The sequence below is a fragment of the Lactuca saligna genome, chromosome 9 (assembly GCF_052625555.1).
Source record: "Lactuca saligna cultivar CGN05327 chromosome 9, ASM5262555v1, whole genome shotgun sequence".
NCBI classification, from domain to species: domain Eukaryota; kingdom Viridiplantae; phylum Streptophyta; class Magnoliopsida; order Asterales; family Asteraceae; genus Lactuca; species Lactuca saligna.
In genome coordinates, this window is record NC_136425.1 from 11,250,255 (window position 1) to 11,268,854 (window position 18,600).

At 33.1% G+C, this 18,600-nt stretch overlaps 2 protein-coding genes across 2 annotated transcripts; one reads left to right on the plus strand and one right to left on the minus strand.

The window, feature by feature from the left end:
• The first annotated feature begins 909 nt into the window (after positions 1-909).
• On the plus strand, positions 910-3,710 carry LOC145014586 (uncharacterized). Its single transcript, XM_078973002.1, has 2 exons — positions 910-1,681; positions 1,792-3,710. The coding sequence occupies exons 1-2, from the start codon at positions 1,133-1,135 to the stop codon at positions 3,592-3,594; spliced, it is 2,352 nt and encodes a 783-aa protein (XP_078829128.1). The 5' UTR covers positions 910-1,132; the 3' UTR covers positions 3,595-3,710.
• Positions 3,671-5,365, minus strand: LOC145014587 (large ribosomal subunit protein eL32z-like). Its single transcript, XM_078973003.1, has 4 exons — positions 5,253-5,365; positions 4,416-4,511; positions 4,151-4,332; positions 3,671-4,000 (listed from the first exon to the last, which is right to left on the minus strand). Exons 2-4 carry the CDS (start codon positions 4,503-4,505, stop codon positions 3,871-3,873), a joined length of 402 nt encoding a protein of 133 aa, XP_078829129.1. The 5' UTR covers positions 4,506-4,511; positions 5,253-5,365; the 3' UTR covers positions 3,671-3,870.
• Positions 5,366-18,600: the final 13,235 nt, after the last annotated feature.

Sequence of the window (18,600 nt, forward strand, 5' to 3'; positions counted from 1 at the left end):
CTTTAGTTTGAAAGAGTTTGAAACTGCCATTTGTTATTCAAACAAAATATACTTTGCAAAATAAACAACTGAGATTATTAGACAGATTTAGAATGATCAACCTTCCATATGGAGTGACATAAAAAACACGTAGAAGAGAGAGGCTATTAAGTAGATTTTTCCCGAAAACTCTAGTATACATGTATATGATATATTAATATTCTATTTATTTACTCAATACTCATATATTGGAGTTGTGACGTGACCCAAAGTTAATAATTAACGTGAAATACTTATTTCAATAATTTGCCCGTTGATGTACGCAAATTAGTAAATACAGAAAAAGATATTTAACAAAAAAATCTGTTTCTAAATTAACTTTACTATTTTAATATACATATAACGAGAAATAAGTTAACACCCAAATATCTCTTGTATTTGACGTTCTCAGTATACGAGAAAGAATATCAAGTAAAAAATAAAAGTGCAGTCTTTTGACCAATTACTCACATCACATGTCAACTTACTTTCTTCATTCTTTTCTGACTTTTTAAGTCGAACCTTTTTCCGTTTAACCTTAATCTTCACGATAAAAGTATTCAGCGTAAATTACAAAACTCGTCCTTTGTAATATACTGAAATTTATGTATATCTCCCTTAACATTGCTTTCTTATCATTTTCGTCCTTCAACCTGACTTATTTTTTACAATTCACTTTTTTTCTTTAATGACTATAAAAAATTAACCACAAAACAAACTTGAATTAATCCAAATTCGTAAAACTAAATTCTTCTAGAGACTACATTCATAATTGAATGTACTACATCCACGATTTTTTGTAATTTATTCAAACATTAAAAATATATATATATATAACTCTAAATATAATATCCATGTATATATTAATATTGGTGTATGCTATCTCTGTCGACTACAACTTCTTTATAAATGAAAGTGTCCCACGTAGGACCCCCGCATAGTAATGACCTCCCCCAACACTACACTTTTCATCCCCTACAAAACCACCGTGCATGAAAAACTAAACACCAAAAAAACCAAACACATCATTCGATCATTCTATCAAACTCCATAGTAATCAAAAGTTGAGAGGACACCAAATTTACACACATTTTGGATCAATCGAAACAAGAAAATGGGAGTCAAAATGGTGGTGACGCCGCCCCATGCAGGTGCTATATGGCGGGAAAGACTAGCTTCCGCCTTGAGAACCGCCATAGCATGCACTATTATCGGCTGCACCGCCCTATATGGTCCACAACACATCCGCAACCAAATCCAATACCCATCCGTAGCCTATGTAACCGCCATCTTAATCGTTTCAGACGCCACACTCGGCACCACATTAAGAGGCTCTTTCTATGCACTCTGTGCCACCGTCCTTGTCCTCCCCTCATCCATCCTCTGTCTCTGGGCGGTGGGCCCCTCACGGTTCACCGAGAGTGGTGCCGCCGCCGCGGTGGCTCTGAGCGCCTTTCTGGTGGCGGTGCCGGAGTTTCTACCGCTTCTAGCCAAGCGCATTGCCTTTGTACAGCTTGTGATTATTTATGTTGGCGCGGTGGTTCGTGGCGGCACCGCCGATGCGGTGACTCACCCGGTTCATGTTGCGGCGTGCACCGCCCTTGGGGCGTCGGCTTCCGTCCTGGCTTTGATACTGCCGTACCCTAGACTGGCTGTTACTGAGGTATGCTTAGATACCTGATACCTCCCTTTTTGTCTTTTCATCGAAAATAGATAATTATTTTACTAAAAAAAGACATGTTATTGATTTTATACTTTTGTTGTTTTGTATAGGTGAAGAAGCAATTTCAGTTGTATACAGAAAATGCGTCAGAAAGAAGTGGACTTTATATGAAAGCTTTCTTAAGTGAAGACAAAACGACAGCGTGTGATCTCATTTCACAAGGTGAACCCATGGTGGGATCAGGAACCAAGCTCATTAACCACATCAACCACATCCAGGAAGGTGTGAAGTGGGAGAGGTATCGTATGCGGGATTTCAAGCGAAGTTTCGTGAAGATGGAAGACCGATTAGACAACATCGAAACACCGATAAAAGGAATGGAATTGGCGCTCGATTCCATTCCGTCTTTTCCTATTGGAATCGTGAATCCGGAGTTAAGATCCGTGTTGCAAAGCGAACGCATCCACCAGACCTTAAAGCTCGACCATGCCAAATGTTTTGTCCCGTTCGATGAAGCGGTCACGGTTCCGGAACGGAAAGACGAACTCTTTGATAAATCACTACACACACTCACAAACTCCCCACCAACGCACCGGAATCTACCGGCTTTTTTCTTTTTATCGTGCTTCGAATTACTCGTAAACAATTCGAGCATGAACCCGAAACCGGAATCGGAAACGAAAACGGAATCGGAATCGGTTCAAGCGATTGATGTTGGCCAAGAGTCAAGAATTACCGGACCATATAGCCAACAAAGGATTGTGTTTGGTTTAAAGTGCTCGATTTCATTAGGGCTTGCAGTGCTTTTGGGAATGTTTTTTGACAAAAAGAACGGGTATTGGTCTGGGCTAACAATCGCGATTAGTTTTGTGGAAGGAAGACAAGCGATTTTCACAGTTGCAAATGCTCGAGTACAAGGAACAGCAATCGGGACAGTTTACGGGGTGCTCGGGAGTTGCCTTTTGTATCATGTTGCTGAAATAAGATTCATAATTCTTCTTCCATGGATTGTTCTCACAAGCTTGTTGCAACACAGCCGGATGTTTGGAGAAAGTGGCGGCATCTCAGCGGTGATCGGAGCTCTTCTTATTCTCGGCCGGAAAAACTACGGACCGGTGAAGGAATTTGCAATTGCGAGGTTAACGGAGGTTTCAATCGGGCTTTTTTGCATGGTGGTGTTGGAAATTGTTCTTGAACCGGTCAGAGCTACAACTCTGGTGAAACGCCACGTGTCAAAATGTTTGGGGATAGTAGACGATTGCTTCAACAAAATATCAAGTTTGAATTTAGTTTTAGTTAAAGTAAATATCAAACGGTTAAAATCCGATTTAAATTTGTTGAAGAACTTGAGCAGAGACGCGAAGTTGGAACCGTGTTTCTGGTTTCAATCATTCCGTGGGAATTGCTATGATCGTGTTCAAAAGAGCTTATCGACAATAGTTGATTTGATGCAAATTATGATCTATAACTTGGAGTTTATCGATTCCGATGAAGGTCGGAAAGAGCTTCAAGAACATGTCATTCGGAATCTAGAGATGTTGAAGGGGAACGGAATCAAGCATCTACAAAACATCATGTCGGTGAAATCTATCGAAGACTTCGAGCACCAGTTACAAGAACAGGAAGGATTTTTGGACCTGGAATCAGCAAGACCGATTCCGGTGTCGACGGAATCAACAACTAAAGACATCGATGCTTTCCTTCAACACATAAAGGAGGCGACAGATAAAATTCAAGCAACCGAAGACTGGAAAGAGAAAACGATTCTTCACTTGAATTCCTTGTCGTTTTGCATCTACAGACTTATGGAGGAAATAAAAGAAGTTGAAAAATGCATTAAAGAAATCATCAGATGGGAGAATCCAACAAGACAAATAGATTTTAACCAACTATGCTACATGGTTGACAAGTAAATTTTAACGATTTTAGGGAGATATAAACATATATAGAAAGATTGAGAAATTAGTTGATATGTGTAGATAAAATATATGTATGCAAAGATCATTATATCTTTAATTAGCAGAATAAACTACTCTTCATTCTTCAATATAATAATTTCAAAACACTTAAAACTTTGCTCCTAGCAAGATTCTTTAACATTGGAATGTAAATGAAAGAACAGGTGGAATGGGAATCGGAATTGGAATATGAAATGGGATCGGAATCGGAATGGACTATGGCTATCAACCTCATTCGTCTTCCTGGCTGCGAAGCCTGGCTAACTTGTTGGTAACAACCACATCCAACTGAGCTGCGCGTTCAACAATCTCCTTCCTTTTACGGGTGGATACATTGTGTGCAATTTCAGCGCAATATGTTCTGAAAATGGTAAAAAAGAGTTGAAATTGTTAATAGAATTGAAGAAAAGTTTGTGGTTATATAATTTATATGTGAATATAAAAGTAGGATATATATATATATATATATATATATATATATATATATATATATATATATATATATGTATACCTATTGTGCATCATGAGGACTTCAAGTTCTTTAGCATTGTGGACAACAAACTTCTTGAAACCATTGGGAAGAAAGTGGCGAGTTTTTTTGTCTGAACCATAACCAATGTTGGGCATAAGAGTGACACCTTTAAACTTACGCCTTACACGGGAATCAATACCCTTTGGTCTACGCCAGTTTTCCTGTTATATAAAAACACATAAGTTGAGACAAATTCCAATTTTAAAATTTTTTTGTATCATTAAAACAAGAAAAAAAATTGTACCTTGACACATATTTTCCAGTCACTGTGGGGCCTCTTGAACTTCTTGACCCTCTTCTTAACGATCTTCTTATCAAGTTTAGGGACTGCCATTGATAACTATGGAAGAAACCATAAATATTTATTAACTACTAACAAAGATAAGATAGGTAACAGTTAAATGTGAGAAAGTCAACAGTGGAACAAATAGATGAGTTGGTAGTTTCGAGAAGAAAGCTTTCTTAAATATATTAGTTTGTGATGTATGATCTTAGCTATTTGAGGAATGCTTGCTTTAAAATCTAACTAACATGTAAACAATGCCTGCGATGACTCCATATATTTGACTATTAGGCTCAATCAGCTTAACATCTATGAGACCTGAAACAAAGAAACAAAAATGTCCTTCTAGTTCCCCTAATAACTTTGCGTTTACATTCGTGTGTATATAACAATGCTGATTTTAATGATAGCCAAAATAATCACCAAACAAGCAAGAAGAACTAACATCAGACACAAAACTGACGAATAAGAGAAACCAAATGTAGAGAGAGAACACATGAATAGATTTCAATACAACAACATGGTCAAATCATTATTTTTCAAAGAAGAATACAATCATTTGAAAGAAAAGTATTCGTAATTATTTCTCCTGAACAATTGAAAAACAAGATGGAGCTCAATGTGGTCAGAACAGGCACATAGACCTATAACTAGCATTCGGAATGATCAAAGGCGCTAAAACACAACAGAAATGTTCTTCAAATTAAAAACCTAAAGATGTACAAACCATAAAATACATCTATGCATTATGTTTTTACGTGTGAGAATGAAAAGCAGAGGGAAACGAAAGCTTCAAACCTGAAAAGTGAGACGCGAAGAGACTGCGTGACAAACCTCCCTTCAACAGAGAGTTTAGAGCGAATAAGTATTAGGGTTTCATATAAATGATTCTATGGGAGTAAGGCCTAAGGGGGTACTCACAATTGGGCCAATATTTCTTTAGGCTGGGCTTTTAAAAAGACCAATTAAGGTCTACGTTTTCTGTTTTCTTTTTATAATTTAGACAAAATTGCAAAAATGATCCTTGTGATATGCATTTTTTGGGGTTTTAGTCTAAACCTCGACTTTTTTGGATTGGTGGTCATTTTGGGCTGGTTTACATGCAGTTTTGGTCCCTATCCAAACTAAAAAGACTATTATACCCTTAATGAATTTATTTTTCATTTTTCTTTCCCTTTTTAAAATTATTATTATTATTAAATATAAAAATGGGTCTCTCTCTCTCTCTCTCTCTCTCTCTCTCTCTCTCGTTCTTGGATACCACCAGCAAGGGAAGAAGAACTGGTGGCTGCCCCCACCTCTGCAACTCCCTCCTTCATTTTCTTTCCCATCGATCAAATAGCCCAAACACCCTATGTTCACTTCATGTGCTACCCACCTCCACAGCCGTCAACAAAAGGGGAAAGCAGCTGAGAGGAGCAACGGAGCAGCCATATTGCCATTACCTTCGATGCTTCAACCATCTTCGAGCTTGTCACCGCCTTCAGCTCCTGCGCTTCTTCTGTCTCAGAAGGAATCAAAAAGGGGTTGCTGCCTCCGATGTTTGCTTCGAGGAAACACCCACTTTGGTGGTGGGTTCAGGCCAGGGAATGAAGAAGAAATGGAGGATGAAAGGGGGGAAAGGCAGCAACGATCGCAACAGTCTTCAGGGGAAGTTCAGTGACTAAGATCGACAGGTAAAACGATGGAGCAACAAGGGGTTGTTGCCTCGAACTCTCGTCGGAATTGACCATCACCCCTGACATTTCATAACAGGAAACGAAGGAGAAGATAGGTGAAGTAGAAGACGCAGCTGCCTCCTGTTCTTCTTCTTGATGGCAACAACAAAATTGAATGGAAAGAAAGGTGTTTGGAGCTGGTTTATCTCATCAAAGCTTTGGATGTGAAAGAAGGAGAAATGGGTTCTAGATTTGGGTTGTTGATTTAGGTTCTTATTTTCGTTTACAACTTCCATTTTCATCAGAAAATGGTGGTTTCCAGGTTTGATCGGGGGAGAAAAACAATAGTCAAAGGTGGGTGATGGAGAGAGAGAGAGAGAGAGAGATGTGGGCCCTAAATTAGGTAATTATTTTATTTTTCATTTAAATTAAATAGAAAAAGCATAAAAAAATATATCAGAAGGGCATAATAGTCTTTTCAGTTTCGTGAGGAACCAAAAACGCATAGAAACCAACCCAAAAGGACCACCAATCCAAAAAAGTCGAGGTTTGGACTAAAACCCCCAAAAAATGCATACCATAACGACCATTTTTGCAATTTTGTCTATAATTTATGTACTCTAAACTCTAAAGCATGGATATAATTGGTAGGATATGAGTCATTTTTTAAAACCTTGTATCAATTATAATTCATATAAATATCTCTAATCTCTAAATATTATTAAAAAAAAAACCCTTAATTAATCAATGAAGCAATCAGGATCGTTAATTGGATTTCAATCTTATGTTTTCCACTATTAGATTAGATTGCTGACATCATCTTTTTCAAATAAAATTCAAATACAATTACATTTAATTATAGAATCTTTAATAATTATAGCATGTTTAAATTCAATAATTACATTACCAATTACAACATATCATTCTATTTATATACGAGATATTAGTTTCTCTAATTAATATTATTCCTAATTTAACTCCCTTATTTATAGCTTGTAGCTTCAAAATTCAAACTCGTTTAGTTTTTATTTAATTCTATTTTTAAAAAACTCATTAAATAAGCATATCCATAATTTGGTCATTAACCTATAAAAACTAATAGTCCTATTAAATTAGCAAAATATTTAAGAATAAAAAATAAAGTCAATATTATTTATAATTTATCTTCCGGTATATCACACATAAAATATACAAATTTGAGATAATGGTTTTGAATTTAAAACTCATTAATTAAGCAAAACAATTAATTTGAAATTTTGATTCAATATAAATGATATCATTTTTTTTCCAGATGAATAACCGAAAATCTCCAAGATAATATTTTAGGATCCATTTTTTTTTGGAAGATAATGATTTCCTTATTGAAAAACAACCTATGTATATACGCTTACATTGAAGTTGTTATTCTTACGATTTTGGATTGAATCGTATGATTTACAATGTTTTTTTTCAACGGTCTTATTCTATAATTCTTTTTTCTAGATTCTTTCTTTACCCTGTTCTCCTTCTTCTTCTACAATTTCTTGTATTTACTTTGTTCATATTACTTGTTATTATTGTATTCCTGTTGAGAGGTCATGGAAAAGTTAATCAATCTACTTTAAGTATATTAGTTTCATTCATTTAGTTATAAAAACAAAATTATATCCTTTATATTAATTTTTTTAATATGCTGACCTATGTTTGTCAAGAGAAAATCATAAAAGTCGTTTTAACGTATGATGACAAAACTCGTGGAATGGACCAAAAGCAAGATGAAGAAGTTTTTTATTGTTACACTTCAACTTGCATGAACAAATACATATATATTGTTCTAAGTTTTTCAAAAATTCTTTTATACATATTATTATACTCTTTAGTTAAATTTTCTAATTTTATATTACTGTATTTGTTTATATCAATGGCTTTAGTTTCAAAATCAACATTCAAGTACAAGACTTTACCGATGTGGTTACGTTATTTGATCGTGACACGAAGAAACTTCTGGAAAAAACCGCACAAGAGTTGCTTCAAAAGTTTAATGAGGTATTCGATATTAACTTCATTTATATAAAACTATTTTTTTACCTTTTGTCTATCTATTTTTATAACCAATTTTTTATAAATTTTAGTAGGGTAATATAAAGATTTATCCATCTACTTTGAATGTACTTTTCGATAAAAAAAAATTGGTGTTCAAATTCAAATTTCACATTATAATTTAAAGAACAAAGTTGATGGTTATGCAATCTCAAACTTCACTGTTGACAATATAATCATTGTTGAATTGGAAAAAAAATTAACATCGAACATAAAACATTATTTTACGAAGAATACTACAAACATCTCTAAAAATTATTGTAAGAAAACTCTTAATTCACCAATGAAGCAATCATGACCTTTGATTGCATTTCAATCCTATGCTTTCCACCGTTAGATTAGATTGTTGACATCATCTTTTTCAAATAAAATTCAAACACAATTACATTTAATTATAGAATCTCTAAATTTAATAATTACATTATCAAATACAACATATCATTCTATTTATATATGAGATTTTAGTTTCTCTAACTAATAGTGTTTCTAATTTAACTCCATTGTTTATAGCTTCTGTCTTCAAAATTCAAACTCATTTAGTTTTTATTTAATTCTTAAGAAAAAAAAAAAGCTCATTAAATAAGCATATCAACAATTTGATCATTAACCTATAAAATCTCATCTAATTCTATTAAATTAGCAAAATATTTAAGAGTCAAAAATAAAGTCAATATTATTTATAATTTATCTCCTGGTGGTATCCCACGTAAAATAAATCAATTTGAGATAATGATTTTGAATTTAAAACTCATAAATTAAGCAAATCAATTAATTTGAAATTTTGATTCAATATAAATGATATCATTTTTTTTAGATGAATAGTCGAAAATCTCCAAGATAATATTTTAGGATCCCATTTTTTTTGGAAGATACTAATTTCCTTATTGAAAAACAACTTATATATACGATTACATTGAAGTTGTTCTTTTTACGATTTTGGATTGAATCGTATGATTTACAGTGTTCTTCTTCAACGGTTTAATTCTATAATTTTTTTTTCTAAGTTCTTTCTTTACCATGTTCTCCTTTTACTTCTACAATTTCTTGTATATTACTTTGTTCTTATTCATGTTCTCCTTCTTCTTCAACCTATTAATGTAATATGTATTTAATTTATGTTCCCCGCGTTTACCACGGGTCATAAACTAGTTTTGATACCATTAGTACGGAGTTTAGTTGGTAACACTTGTTTGAATAATAAGTTTGATTGATACATGTTGATAATTGTATATACTAACATGTATGAAAAATTTAGGAAAGAAGATTTTTGTGTTTGAGTATTATGACAGGTGAATGAAAGGTTGTTTGAATAAGAGTTTTGTAATTATTGGGATTGAAAATTCAATAAAAGAGATTTATTAATTTCTACAATGAGTTTAAAAGTTAAAATAGTAGATAAAAATAGGACACACCAATATGAGTTTAAACTTCAAACATTATTAATACGGTAAATGATATTCTATTATGAGTTTATATATACAAACTCTTGTTTTATTGTTATTATGCTATGAATTTTTACATATGCCTTATTGTTTATGTTTTTTTGTGTACATACGGCTTTAAAAAAAACTCAACGAAAGAAATATAGTACATGTCAAGAAGAAACATACTCAACACCAAGATGAACGGGATAGAAGAAATTGGTTCAATACATAGAAATTATATCTATGTGTTGTCTTGTATGCTACTTCTTTTATATGAATCCATATTTTTATATAACATGATATTAGTTCGTTATGATATATATATATATATATATATATATATATATATATATATATATATATATATATATATATATATATATATATATATATATATATATATATATATATATATCACAATTCAATAAAGAATGTTCTATATTATAAATTTGGATGAATTTATATGTTTATATGTTCTGTTATGAATTTGGATTGTATGAATGTATATGTATTTTGTTATGAATATGCATTGTTAATTGGTATTTACCTAAAATATTATATATTTTACAATGAATACAAGATTTAAAATTTTAGTAATTTAAAACTTTGAAATTTAAAAAATCTGAAATTTTAAATTTCCAAAATTTAAGAATCTCACAAATTTCTCTATTTCCATGGTTATCTTAAAGTACAATTACCATTTTACCCCTACATATTTACTAATATAATTCTAATTTATATTTTTATAAAAAATAACTTAATTATAAAAAAAAAAAATGATTTGTTGAGAATAACACCGAAGTAATTAGTTCTCAATTCCTTCTTAGAAATACTACGATATTGCTTTTTGATCAAGCCTTAAACATCAAATCACATTTAAAATAGAAATCCAATAAGTTAGTCCATTAATTGTAATTATATATATAACTACGATATTGCTTTTTGATAAGCCTTAAACATCATACCACGTTTAAAAAAGAAATCCAATAAGTTAGTCCATTAATTGTAAATGACTTAGCCCATTAAATTAACGTAAAAATACATGTTTTTTAAATTTGTAACTGTGTACTCATCAATTACGACAGCAGGGAAAAAAGAATTTGATATTTTTTTTTTTGTTCATGTGATTGTCGCTTTACCTGTTGGTGTCTCCTGCTTCACCAGAATTTGTTCTTGGCAATTTGGCTTATTCACCATATTTAATTTTCTCTGAATAAAGTTTTATGATTTAGTTTAATTTATTTGTTTAAATTGAAAACCTCATTAGTCAACTAGTTGCTCACTCGTATTATGTTTAAATCTTTAATTGTGAACTTTCAATCTTTAATTTTATTTGTAGGGTTTAATTGGATTTTTTTTTAAGGATATTACATGTTGGTAGTAGTGAACGAAAAAGTCTTCAACCTCAACCTGAACCACAACTACAACATATTTCATCTAGTTTTGATATTAATAATCTTCCTTTGGACCCGATAGATAGACCAAAATTACATCATACCATCCAAATCAAATGGGTGAAATAAAGATAGCATATTGGATTAAAGGACCTTCTTAACCAAAATATCATTATTTTCCATCAATAAAAATTAGTTAGTGGTAAGAACATATGTTTTATAAATGAATGGTTTGATGAATTTAATTGGTTAGAATATAGTATAAAAGAGAACAAAACTTGTTATTTGTGTTGTTATTTGTTTGAATACGTTGTGGGGCAACAAGGGAGGAGAAATGTATTTGTGAGAGGAGGTTTTGACACTTGGAGTAAAAAGAAATCATTAAAAGATCATGTGGGTAGGGGTGCAAACGAACCGAACCGAACCCGAGCTTGGCCAGGCTCGGCTCGGGCTCGTTTAAGTTATACGAGGCTCGAGCTCGAGCTCGGTTCTATTCGAGCTTTCTTTTACTGAGCTCGGCACGAGCTCGTAAAGAATTATACAAGCTTGACTCGAGCTTGGGCTCGACTTGTTTGTCGTTTGATGTGCCTAAATAAGCTTAAGCTCAGCTCAAGCTCGTTAAGAAGTTCGTTTACTTATACCCGAAATCCATAAATTCCCAAATATGTTTTTATTTTAATATAAGAAAATAATAATATATTATATTATATAAAAGCACGTTTAGGCTCGCGAGCTTAATCGAGTTTAGTGACATAGGCTCGAGCTCGAGCTCGTTTAATAAACGAGCTTAATATTAAGCTCAGCTTAATATTAAGCTCGATCTCGGCTCGGGCTCGTTTAAAACCGGTTTCGAGTCGAGCTTTTAACGAGCCGCTCCCGAGTAGTTTGGTTCGTTTACACCCCTATATGTGGGTAAAGTTGAGCTGCATCGGAACAAAGCAAAACAAAATTGTGAAAATCTAGTAAAGAAAAACCAATCTATTAGTGAAGCTTTTTCATAAGTAAACTAAAGTTGAAGCGAGTAACTATCAAATTCGATTACGTGCTATAATTGATACTTATAGATTTTTATTGAAGAATATATTACCATTTCATGGTCATGACGAGTCGGATGGATCAATTTCTAAATGACTTAACATTGAAGAATTATAATTCCTTTTAGACCATAATGAAAACATTTATAACGTCACTTTAGAAAATGTTCCAAAAAATGAAAAGTTGACGTCTCCAAAGATTCAAAAAGAGATTGTTCAATGCTTTTCAAAAGAGATAATAAAATCCATTTGTGAAGAAATTGGTAATGATGTGTTTACTATATTAGTATACGAGTCTAGTGATGTATCCAAAAAAAAACAAATGACTATGGTTTTGCGATATGTTAATAACCTTGGATTAGCGAAAGAAAGATTTGTTGAAATTGTTCACGTGAAGGATACAATTTCTTTAACTCTAAAAAAATGCCTTTTATTCGGTATTTACCAACAATAACTTGAGTATATCTCAGGTAAGAAATCATAAATTATTTTTTTACGTATTTGAATTTTTATCTATTTTATTTCTTATATATACAATTATTTTTCTTTTGAAATAGGTAAGAGGGAAAGGATACGATGGAGCAAGTAATATGCGGGGTGCATACGGTTTAAAAGCATTGATATTGAAAGATAATCCTTCGGCATATTATATACACTTTTTGTACACCAACTTCAACTAATGGTTGTGGCTATAGCAAAAAAAACCACGATGGTGCAGATGATTTCTTTGAGCAATTAGTTTTGGTGGTTAATGTGGTATGTGCTTCTTATAAAAGAAAATATATCATACGAGATAGTTACAAGGAAATGTTTCAAAAAGAATTTGGTGATGGTGAAATTGAGACCGAAAGATGGTTAAATTAGGAAAGTTCTTTTGTTCGAGTTGGGGATACAAGATGAGGCTCGCATTATAAAACAATAATAAGTTTGAAGAATTTGTTTCCGAAGGTTATCAAGGTTCTTAAATATGTTGAAGATGAGAGATCTTGTTTAAATAACCAAAATCAAATGTACGGTATTTTCTCGTATTTCAATACTCTTGATTTTGTGTTTTATTTACACTTGATGTTGGAGATTTTTGGTCTCACAAATACCTTGTCAATAATAGAATGCAAATTATCCTTCGTTTCCTTTCTGAAATATCAATACAAGTATATAGATAATATACAAGTATAAAATTGGGCCTATATAGAACAATGATGGGCTAAGAGTAATATACACTAATATGCCCCCGCAGTTCGAGGGGTAGATGAAGGTCGAACACTCAAACTGGATCGAAATCAGAAAACAAAGAGTGTGGAAGCCTTTTCGTGAAGATACATGCATATTGAAAAGAGGGTGGGACATGTAAAACTCATACCTGACCGGTAGCACCTTGATCCCGTACAAAGTGAATGTCAATCTCTATGTGTTTTGTCCGCTGATGTTGTATAGGATTGGAAGAAAGATACATGGAACTGACATTGTCACAATATACAATGGTGGATTTTGTTAAAGGGTAATGAAGTTCACGAAGGAGTTCAGCAACAACATTTTCCACCCCCGGTATTCAGCCTATGCACTAGATCTAGACTCGGTAGCCTGGCGTTTAGAAGACCAGGAAATGATGTTGTCACCCAAATAAACACAATAACTACTGGTGGAACGTCTGGATTCAGGGCACCCTCCCCAACCAACATCAGAGTAAGCGATAAGATTGGATGTCGAGGAGGGTTGAATATGAATATCGTAATCAATTGTGCCTTGAATGTAGCGAAGGATGCACTTGAGAGCGTGAAGATGAGGCCCACGAGGGTCATGCATGTATAAGCAAATTTGTTGCACTGCATAGGAGATGTCTAAGTGAGTGAAAGTAAGATATTGGAGACCAACTGCAAGACTAGGGTATAGAGTGGGGTCAGCAACAGGAGTACCATCATGAGATAACTTTGACTGAGGATCGCTAGGAGTACGACATGGATTGCATGTAGACATATGAGCAAGCTCAAGACGTTCCAATGCATATTTATGTTGAGAAAGGAATAGACTAGACTACTGATGAGAGGCGGACACGCCAAGGAAGTATGAAAATTTGACAGATCACAACATGACCCTTATAGATCTTACCTATTTGTTTGTTTCTGCTGAATCAACAATGATTTGGCGCACTGGTAAAGAAACTTTGATTGGAAGATCTACTACCGAAACTTCCATGTATATTGAAAATGGCAACATTGGAAGTCCAGAAAAGCTTTCTCTTCCCAATGGAAAGGGATCGACCATGGTCAAGTCGTTTGACCGAATGGTAAAGAGAAAGGCTAAGTTTGAGATATTACCATGTACCATTCCCAAAGGCCAAAGAGTCCATATGTTTCTATTGCCAAGAGAAAGGGGCACTGGTTGCGAAGCTGCCATATTTACCTAAAAGATCGCAAGGATGGTAAAGTCAAAATGTTTGACTCTACTTCAGTTAAAGTCCACTATCTAACTCTATTAAGTTCATATTTGGAGATTCTTAATACATGATGTAATGTAATTACATTTTGATGTTTTGTATAATCAAAGAAAAGAAAGGAAGCTTAAAGCAAGAGTAAGCTGATTCTGATCGTGAATAGATGGATTTCAATTGCATGGTTCGATGATCAGAATTTTAAGATGTTGCTTAAGAGTTATGATAGATTGCTTAGAAATAGATAACAACATAGTTTTCATATGTATTTATATTGTAAGGATAAGTTTTCCGCAATTTTATAGATAAAAGAAAAAAATTCTTTTATTTTATTTTAAGGATCCTTACAATGGCATTTGTGAAAATTGTTGTTTATATGTTTCCATTGATAGCAATATTGTAAAATGGATTTGCTTCTTTCGTTTGTGGTAGAGTCAATATTTACCAAATAAGGAAAGATTCTCATCACCTAAGTTTCAGTTAGATAGAAACCTGGAATCATACAACTTGTCTTGTGTGATGAATGAGAACTTCGTCTTTAGGAAATTAAGACTAATTCCTTGTTCAAATTTATATGTGAGTCAAGTGAAGAACTAGGGGATCAGGTACACTTGGTTGTGCGCTGGTCAAGTCCACCACAAAGAATGATAACACTATTCGTCATGATTTACTAAAAGTTTGGTAGATATGGTTACACTTACAAGATTAAGTGTAATTCTGAATCATTGGAAAATTTTCAATGTACGCCAGAATGAATAAGAAGAATCAAATTAGGCAGAAATATAAAAGTTTCTCCAAATATGATAATAAGTGAGAGTACTTCAGTATCGTGTTTTATGATTATCTTAGTGATTATGAAACCATATCACAATTGATCCTTTAAGGACATCTTAGTGCATTTGTATGGCTAAGAAGAGGAATCGTGAATTATTGAAATGGTTGAATCAAAAGGTGAATCATAGTTCGTTCCAAAATCGAATCTCAGAGTCACACTCCAAGATCGAGACTTGAGTGACATAATCTTAAGAAAGATTTATAACACTTATCAAATGTAGAGTCAAATGTTTCTTACTCTTGTACATTTGAAATTGGTAAGTTGTGATGTTTTGGATAAGACAAAGACCAACTAAGACCAATTGTGTGAAGTGTTTGTCTTGATAAGAAACCGCACTAACTCTTGAATATTTGGTTGTCAATTAATGTTCCTTGACAAAGTGAATCTTATATGTCAAGAGGTCAGTGAGAGTCTTAAAGATCTTGAAGAGTTTCAAGAACTAATCAAAAGTGAACCCATTGTTAATCACTTGCACATGACTTGAGGCTTATAACATATCGTGTTGACATATTCTTATTCTTGTGCCCATTCTAGTTGGTTGGCTATGCATGTGAGTTCTATGAGTTCTCAATTGTTTGCATAACAACCTGGAAGCAATGGTAGGCCCTTATGATGCCATAAACAAGTTCAGTCCATATGAGTTTGGATTTATCACTAACCTTGTCTTGTGATTATGGTTTTAAAAAAATCACATTGATAGGAACACAAACACCATAAAAATCTAAGTGTCATAAGGTTTCTCTCCAATTCATGAAAATGATTGTGAGGAAACGCTTTTACTAAGTAGATTTTAAAGAGTTAGCAATTATGATATTTGCATTCTCAAATTTGATTATGATTACGACATCCCTCTTCATAGTTAGAATTGTGAGAAATGACAAAGATCTAAACATTTGAGACTTATTCTTGTAAGTTCTAAAAGTGTTTAGACACACATGTGAGCTATCTAACGAAATGTGTATGAGTTTGAGAAGCTTGGATAAAGTCTTATCAAAGCATCTCGTATCAGAAATTTGAACTTTGGTAAGAAAGTCAATAAGTATTGATTTCTAGAAGTCCAACTAATTTTTGGGTACATGTCATGGGAGCGTAAGTGTTATGCTAATAAGAATGTAATTATTATACTAGTGGGAACAAAATTATTACGTTAAGTGTTGTGAGTTAGCAATGTTAATTATAGAAAACAAAAGTTTCAATTCGTAAAGTTCCAAGGTTTTAAAAGTTGTTTTGCTATAACTAAAGGAGAGGAATTCATACTTCATTTCAAATCTAAAAGCTTAGATTGAGATTTTAATCGAATTTAGTCATGGACATATGTGAATGTTAGTTGAAATGATTCAAAACAAGGAAATTCTATATGTGGTAATATTTTAGCGAAAGACTGGTAAAGTATCATGTCTTTATGTACGACATTATGTATCGTTTCCCATATGCTTCGGGTATAGGATCGATTGCATATGATCGATTGCATATGCTATAATATTTATGTGTTCTGATTTTCCAAATGCCTAGGGCATTAAGAGGGAAAAGGACCAGAACTGGATATGACTAAAATGGTCAAGCAATTGTCGATGACAATCTAAAGTTTACCAAAGATTGGTTGCTCATGGACAGTTGGAGGTATAGTGTAAATTTTAGAAGGACCATATTGACATATTCTGAAAAGAGGCAACTCTTGTTCAGAAGTGATAGTCAAAATGGGAATATGGAAATGTTTGCATAAGTGAAAGTTATTCTTTAATTCTATGTAAGATTAGAAAACTTAATGCAAGAAGGATGTTCAAAGGAATGTACTTTGGATGTGAGACTTCATTTCCATGGAATTGCTCACCATTGGAATACTTTGTAATGTCTGTTACCAAGTCTCTTTGATTTTTGTGCATAGTCATTACAAGAGGATCATTACATGTAAGTTTAGAATCTAACAGATCACAGTAAATGGCAATAATTTGGTATTCTTACATTTACGGTAAGGATTTGAGACTGTGAAATGAGTTTCATTGAAGATGTGTTCAATTGATCTATTTCACAAAGAAAGGACCATAGGCAAACGTAGTGTGTATGCTTGGATCATGGGATAATTATGTTTTAATTCAAGTATTAAGTTGATCAATCGAAACATTATACAATGAATAATGTGTAATCATTATGGTGATTAAATAAAAATGTGTTTTATTTGTATTCAAGTCCTGAGACCATATTGGATTTAATTATTATTGTGTTTCACTTTGCATGTTTTTGACTTCCCAAATAACTAGGTTATTCAAACTGTCCACAGTCGATCATACTTTGGAAGTAGGTATTGAGGCAAGACTGTCATGAATTTGGATTGTAGATTGTCTGAAGTGTATTAGACATAACAAAAGTTTGCTACAACATTCATGAGTGCTCATAAGGTCTGAGTATTAGATTGAACCCACGCTCACTTCAATCACTTTATGGAATTTATCACTAGTGATATTGAGACGATAATATCATAAGTCTTCAAACCAAGATATATGAGTTGTTGACTATGAGTTCGTTATACATTGATAGTGCGAAAACGCATCAGTAACTTGATGTTATAAAACACACTGTTGTGTATGATTTAACAAATAGTTAGTACAAGTATATAATGTCGAAGTTTATTTGTTCCTTTTAATTCTTGGAGGATTAAAAGTGATATCTTGGGGCCTTCGATGATTTTGTTTTTGACTTATGTGTCGGCCCGTTCGGGACTAAATTGATGTGTTCAATTAAGTTTTCTGTCAAACAAATCGGAAATCGAGAAACAAACTGCTGGACAATAAGTATGACATTGTTCCATGTATTTGTTTGGCTGATATCTTGAAGAACAGAGGATTATAAGATCTCTTATCTAAAGGATGCGTCACTGACTGGATCAGAGTTCGACAATGGCTTTTAAGAGCTACGGTTACTAGTCGGTGTTTTAAGTCGTATTTGTAGTTATAGTTATTAGACTTATCCAAGTGGGAGACTGTTGCATTTGGTGTCTAAGCCCATAACTATAAATGGTATGTACTTGACCCGAGAGTAACACGGTCCTTTTGGGTTGCCTTCATCAATGCAAATTGATAGGATAGACTTTTGAGAATAATGGTATTTGTGATTTGCTAATATCTTACAAGTATAATATATTAATATGAAATCATATTATTTAATTAATATTGATCAATAATTAATTTGGAATTAATTTAGTGATCAAAAGAGACTAATTAAATATACGGGTACTGATTTGATAAGTCAATGATTCTTATAGTGTGGGCCAATGATCCATGGTTAATTAGGATGGGC

Coding starts and splice junctions, on each gene's coding strand:
- LOC145014587 (XM_078973003.1), bottom strand. CDS start 4,505: ATGGCAGTCCCTAAACTTGATAAGAAGATCGTTAAGAAGAGGGTCAAG. Junction 4,333..4,415: donor ACTGGAAAATATGTGTCAAG/GTACAATTTTTT, acceptor TTTATATAACAG/GAAAACTGGCGTAGACCAAA. Junction 4,001..4,150: donor GTCCTCATGATGCACAATAG/GTATACATATAT, acceptor TACCATTTTCAG/AACATATTGCGCTGAAATTG.
- LOC145014586 (XM_078973002.1), top strand. CDS start 1,133: ATGGGAGTCAAAATGGTGGTGACGCCGCCCCATGCAGGTGCTATATGG. Junction 1,682..1,791: donor CTAGACTGGCTGTTACTGAG/GTATGCTTAGAT, acceptor TGTTTTGTATAG/GTGAAGAAGCAATTTCAGTT.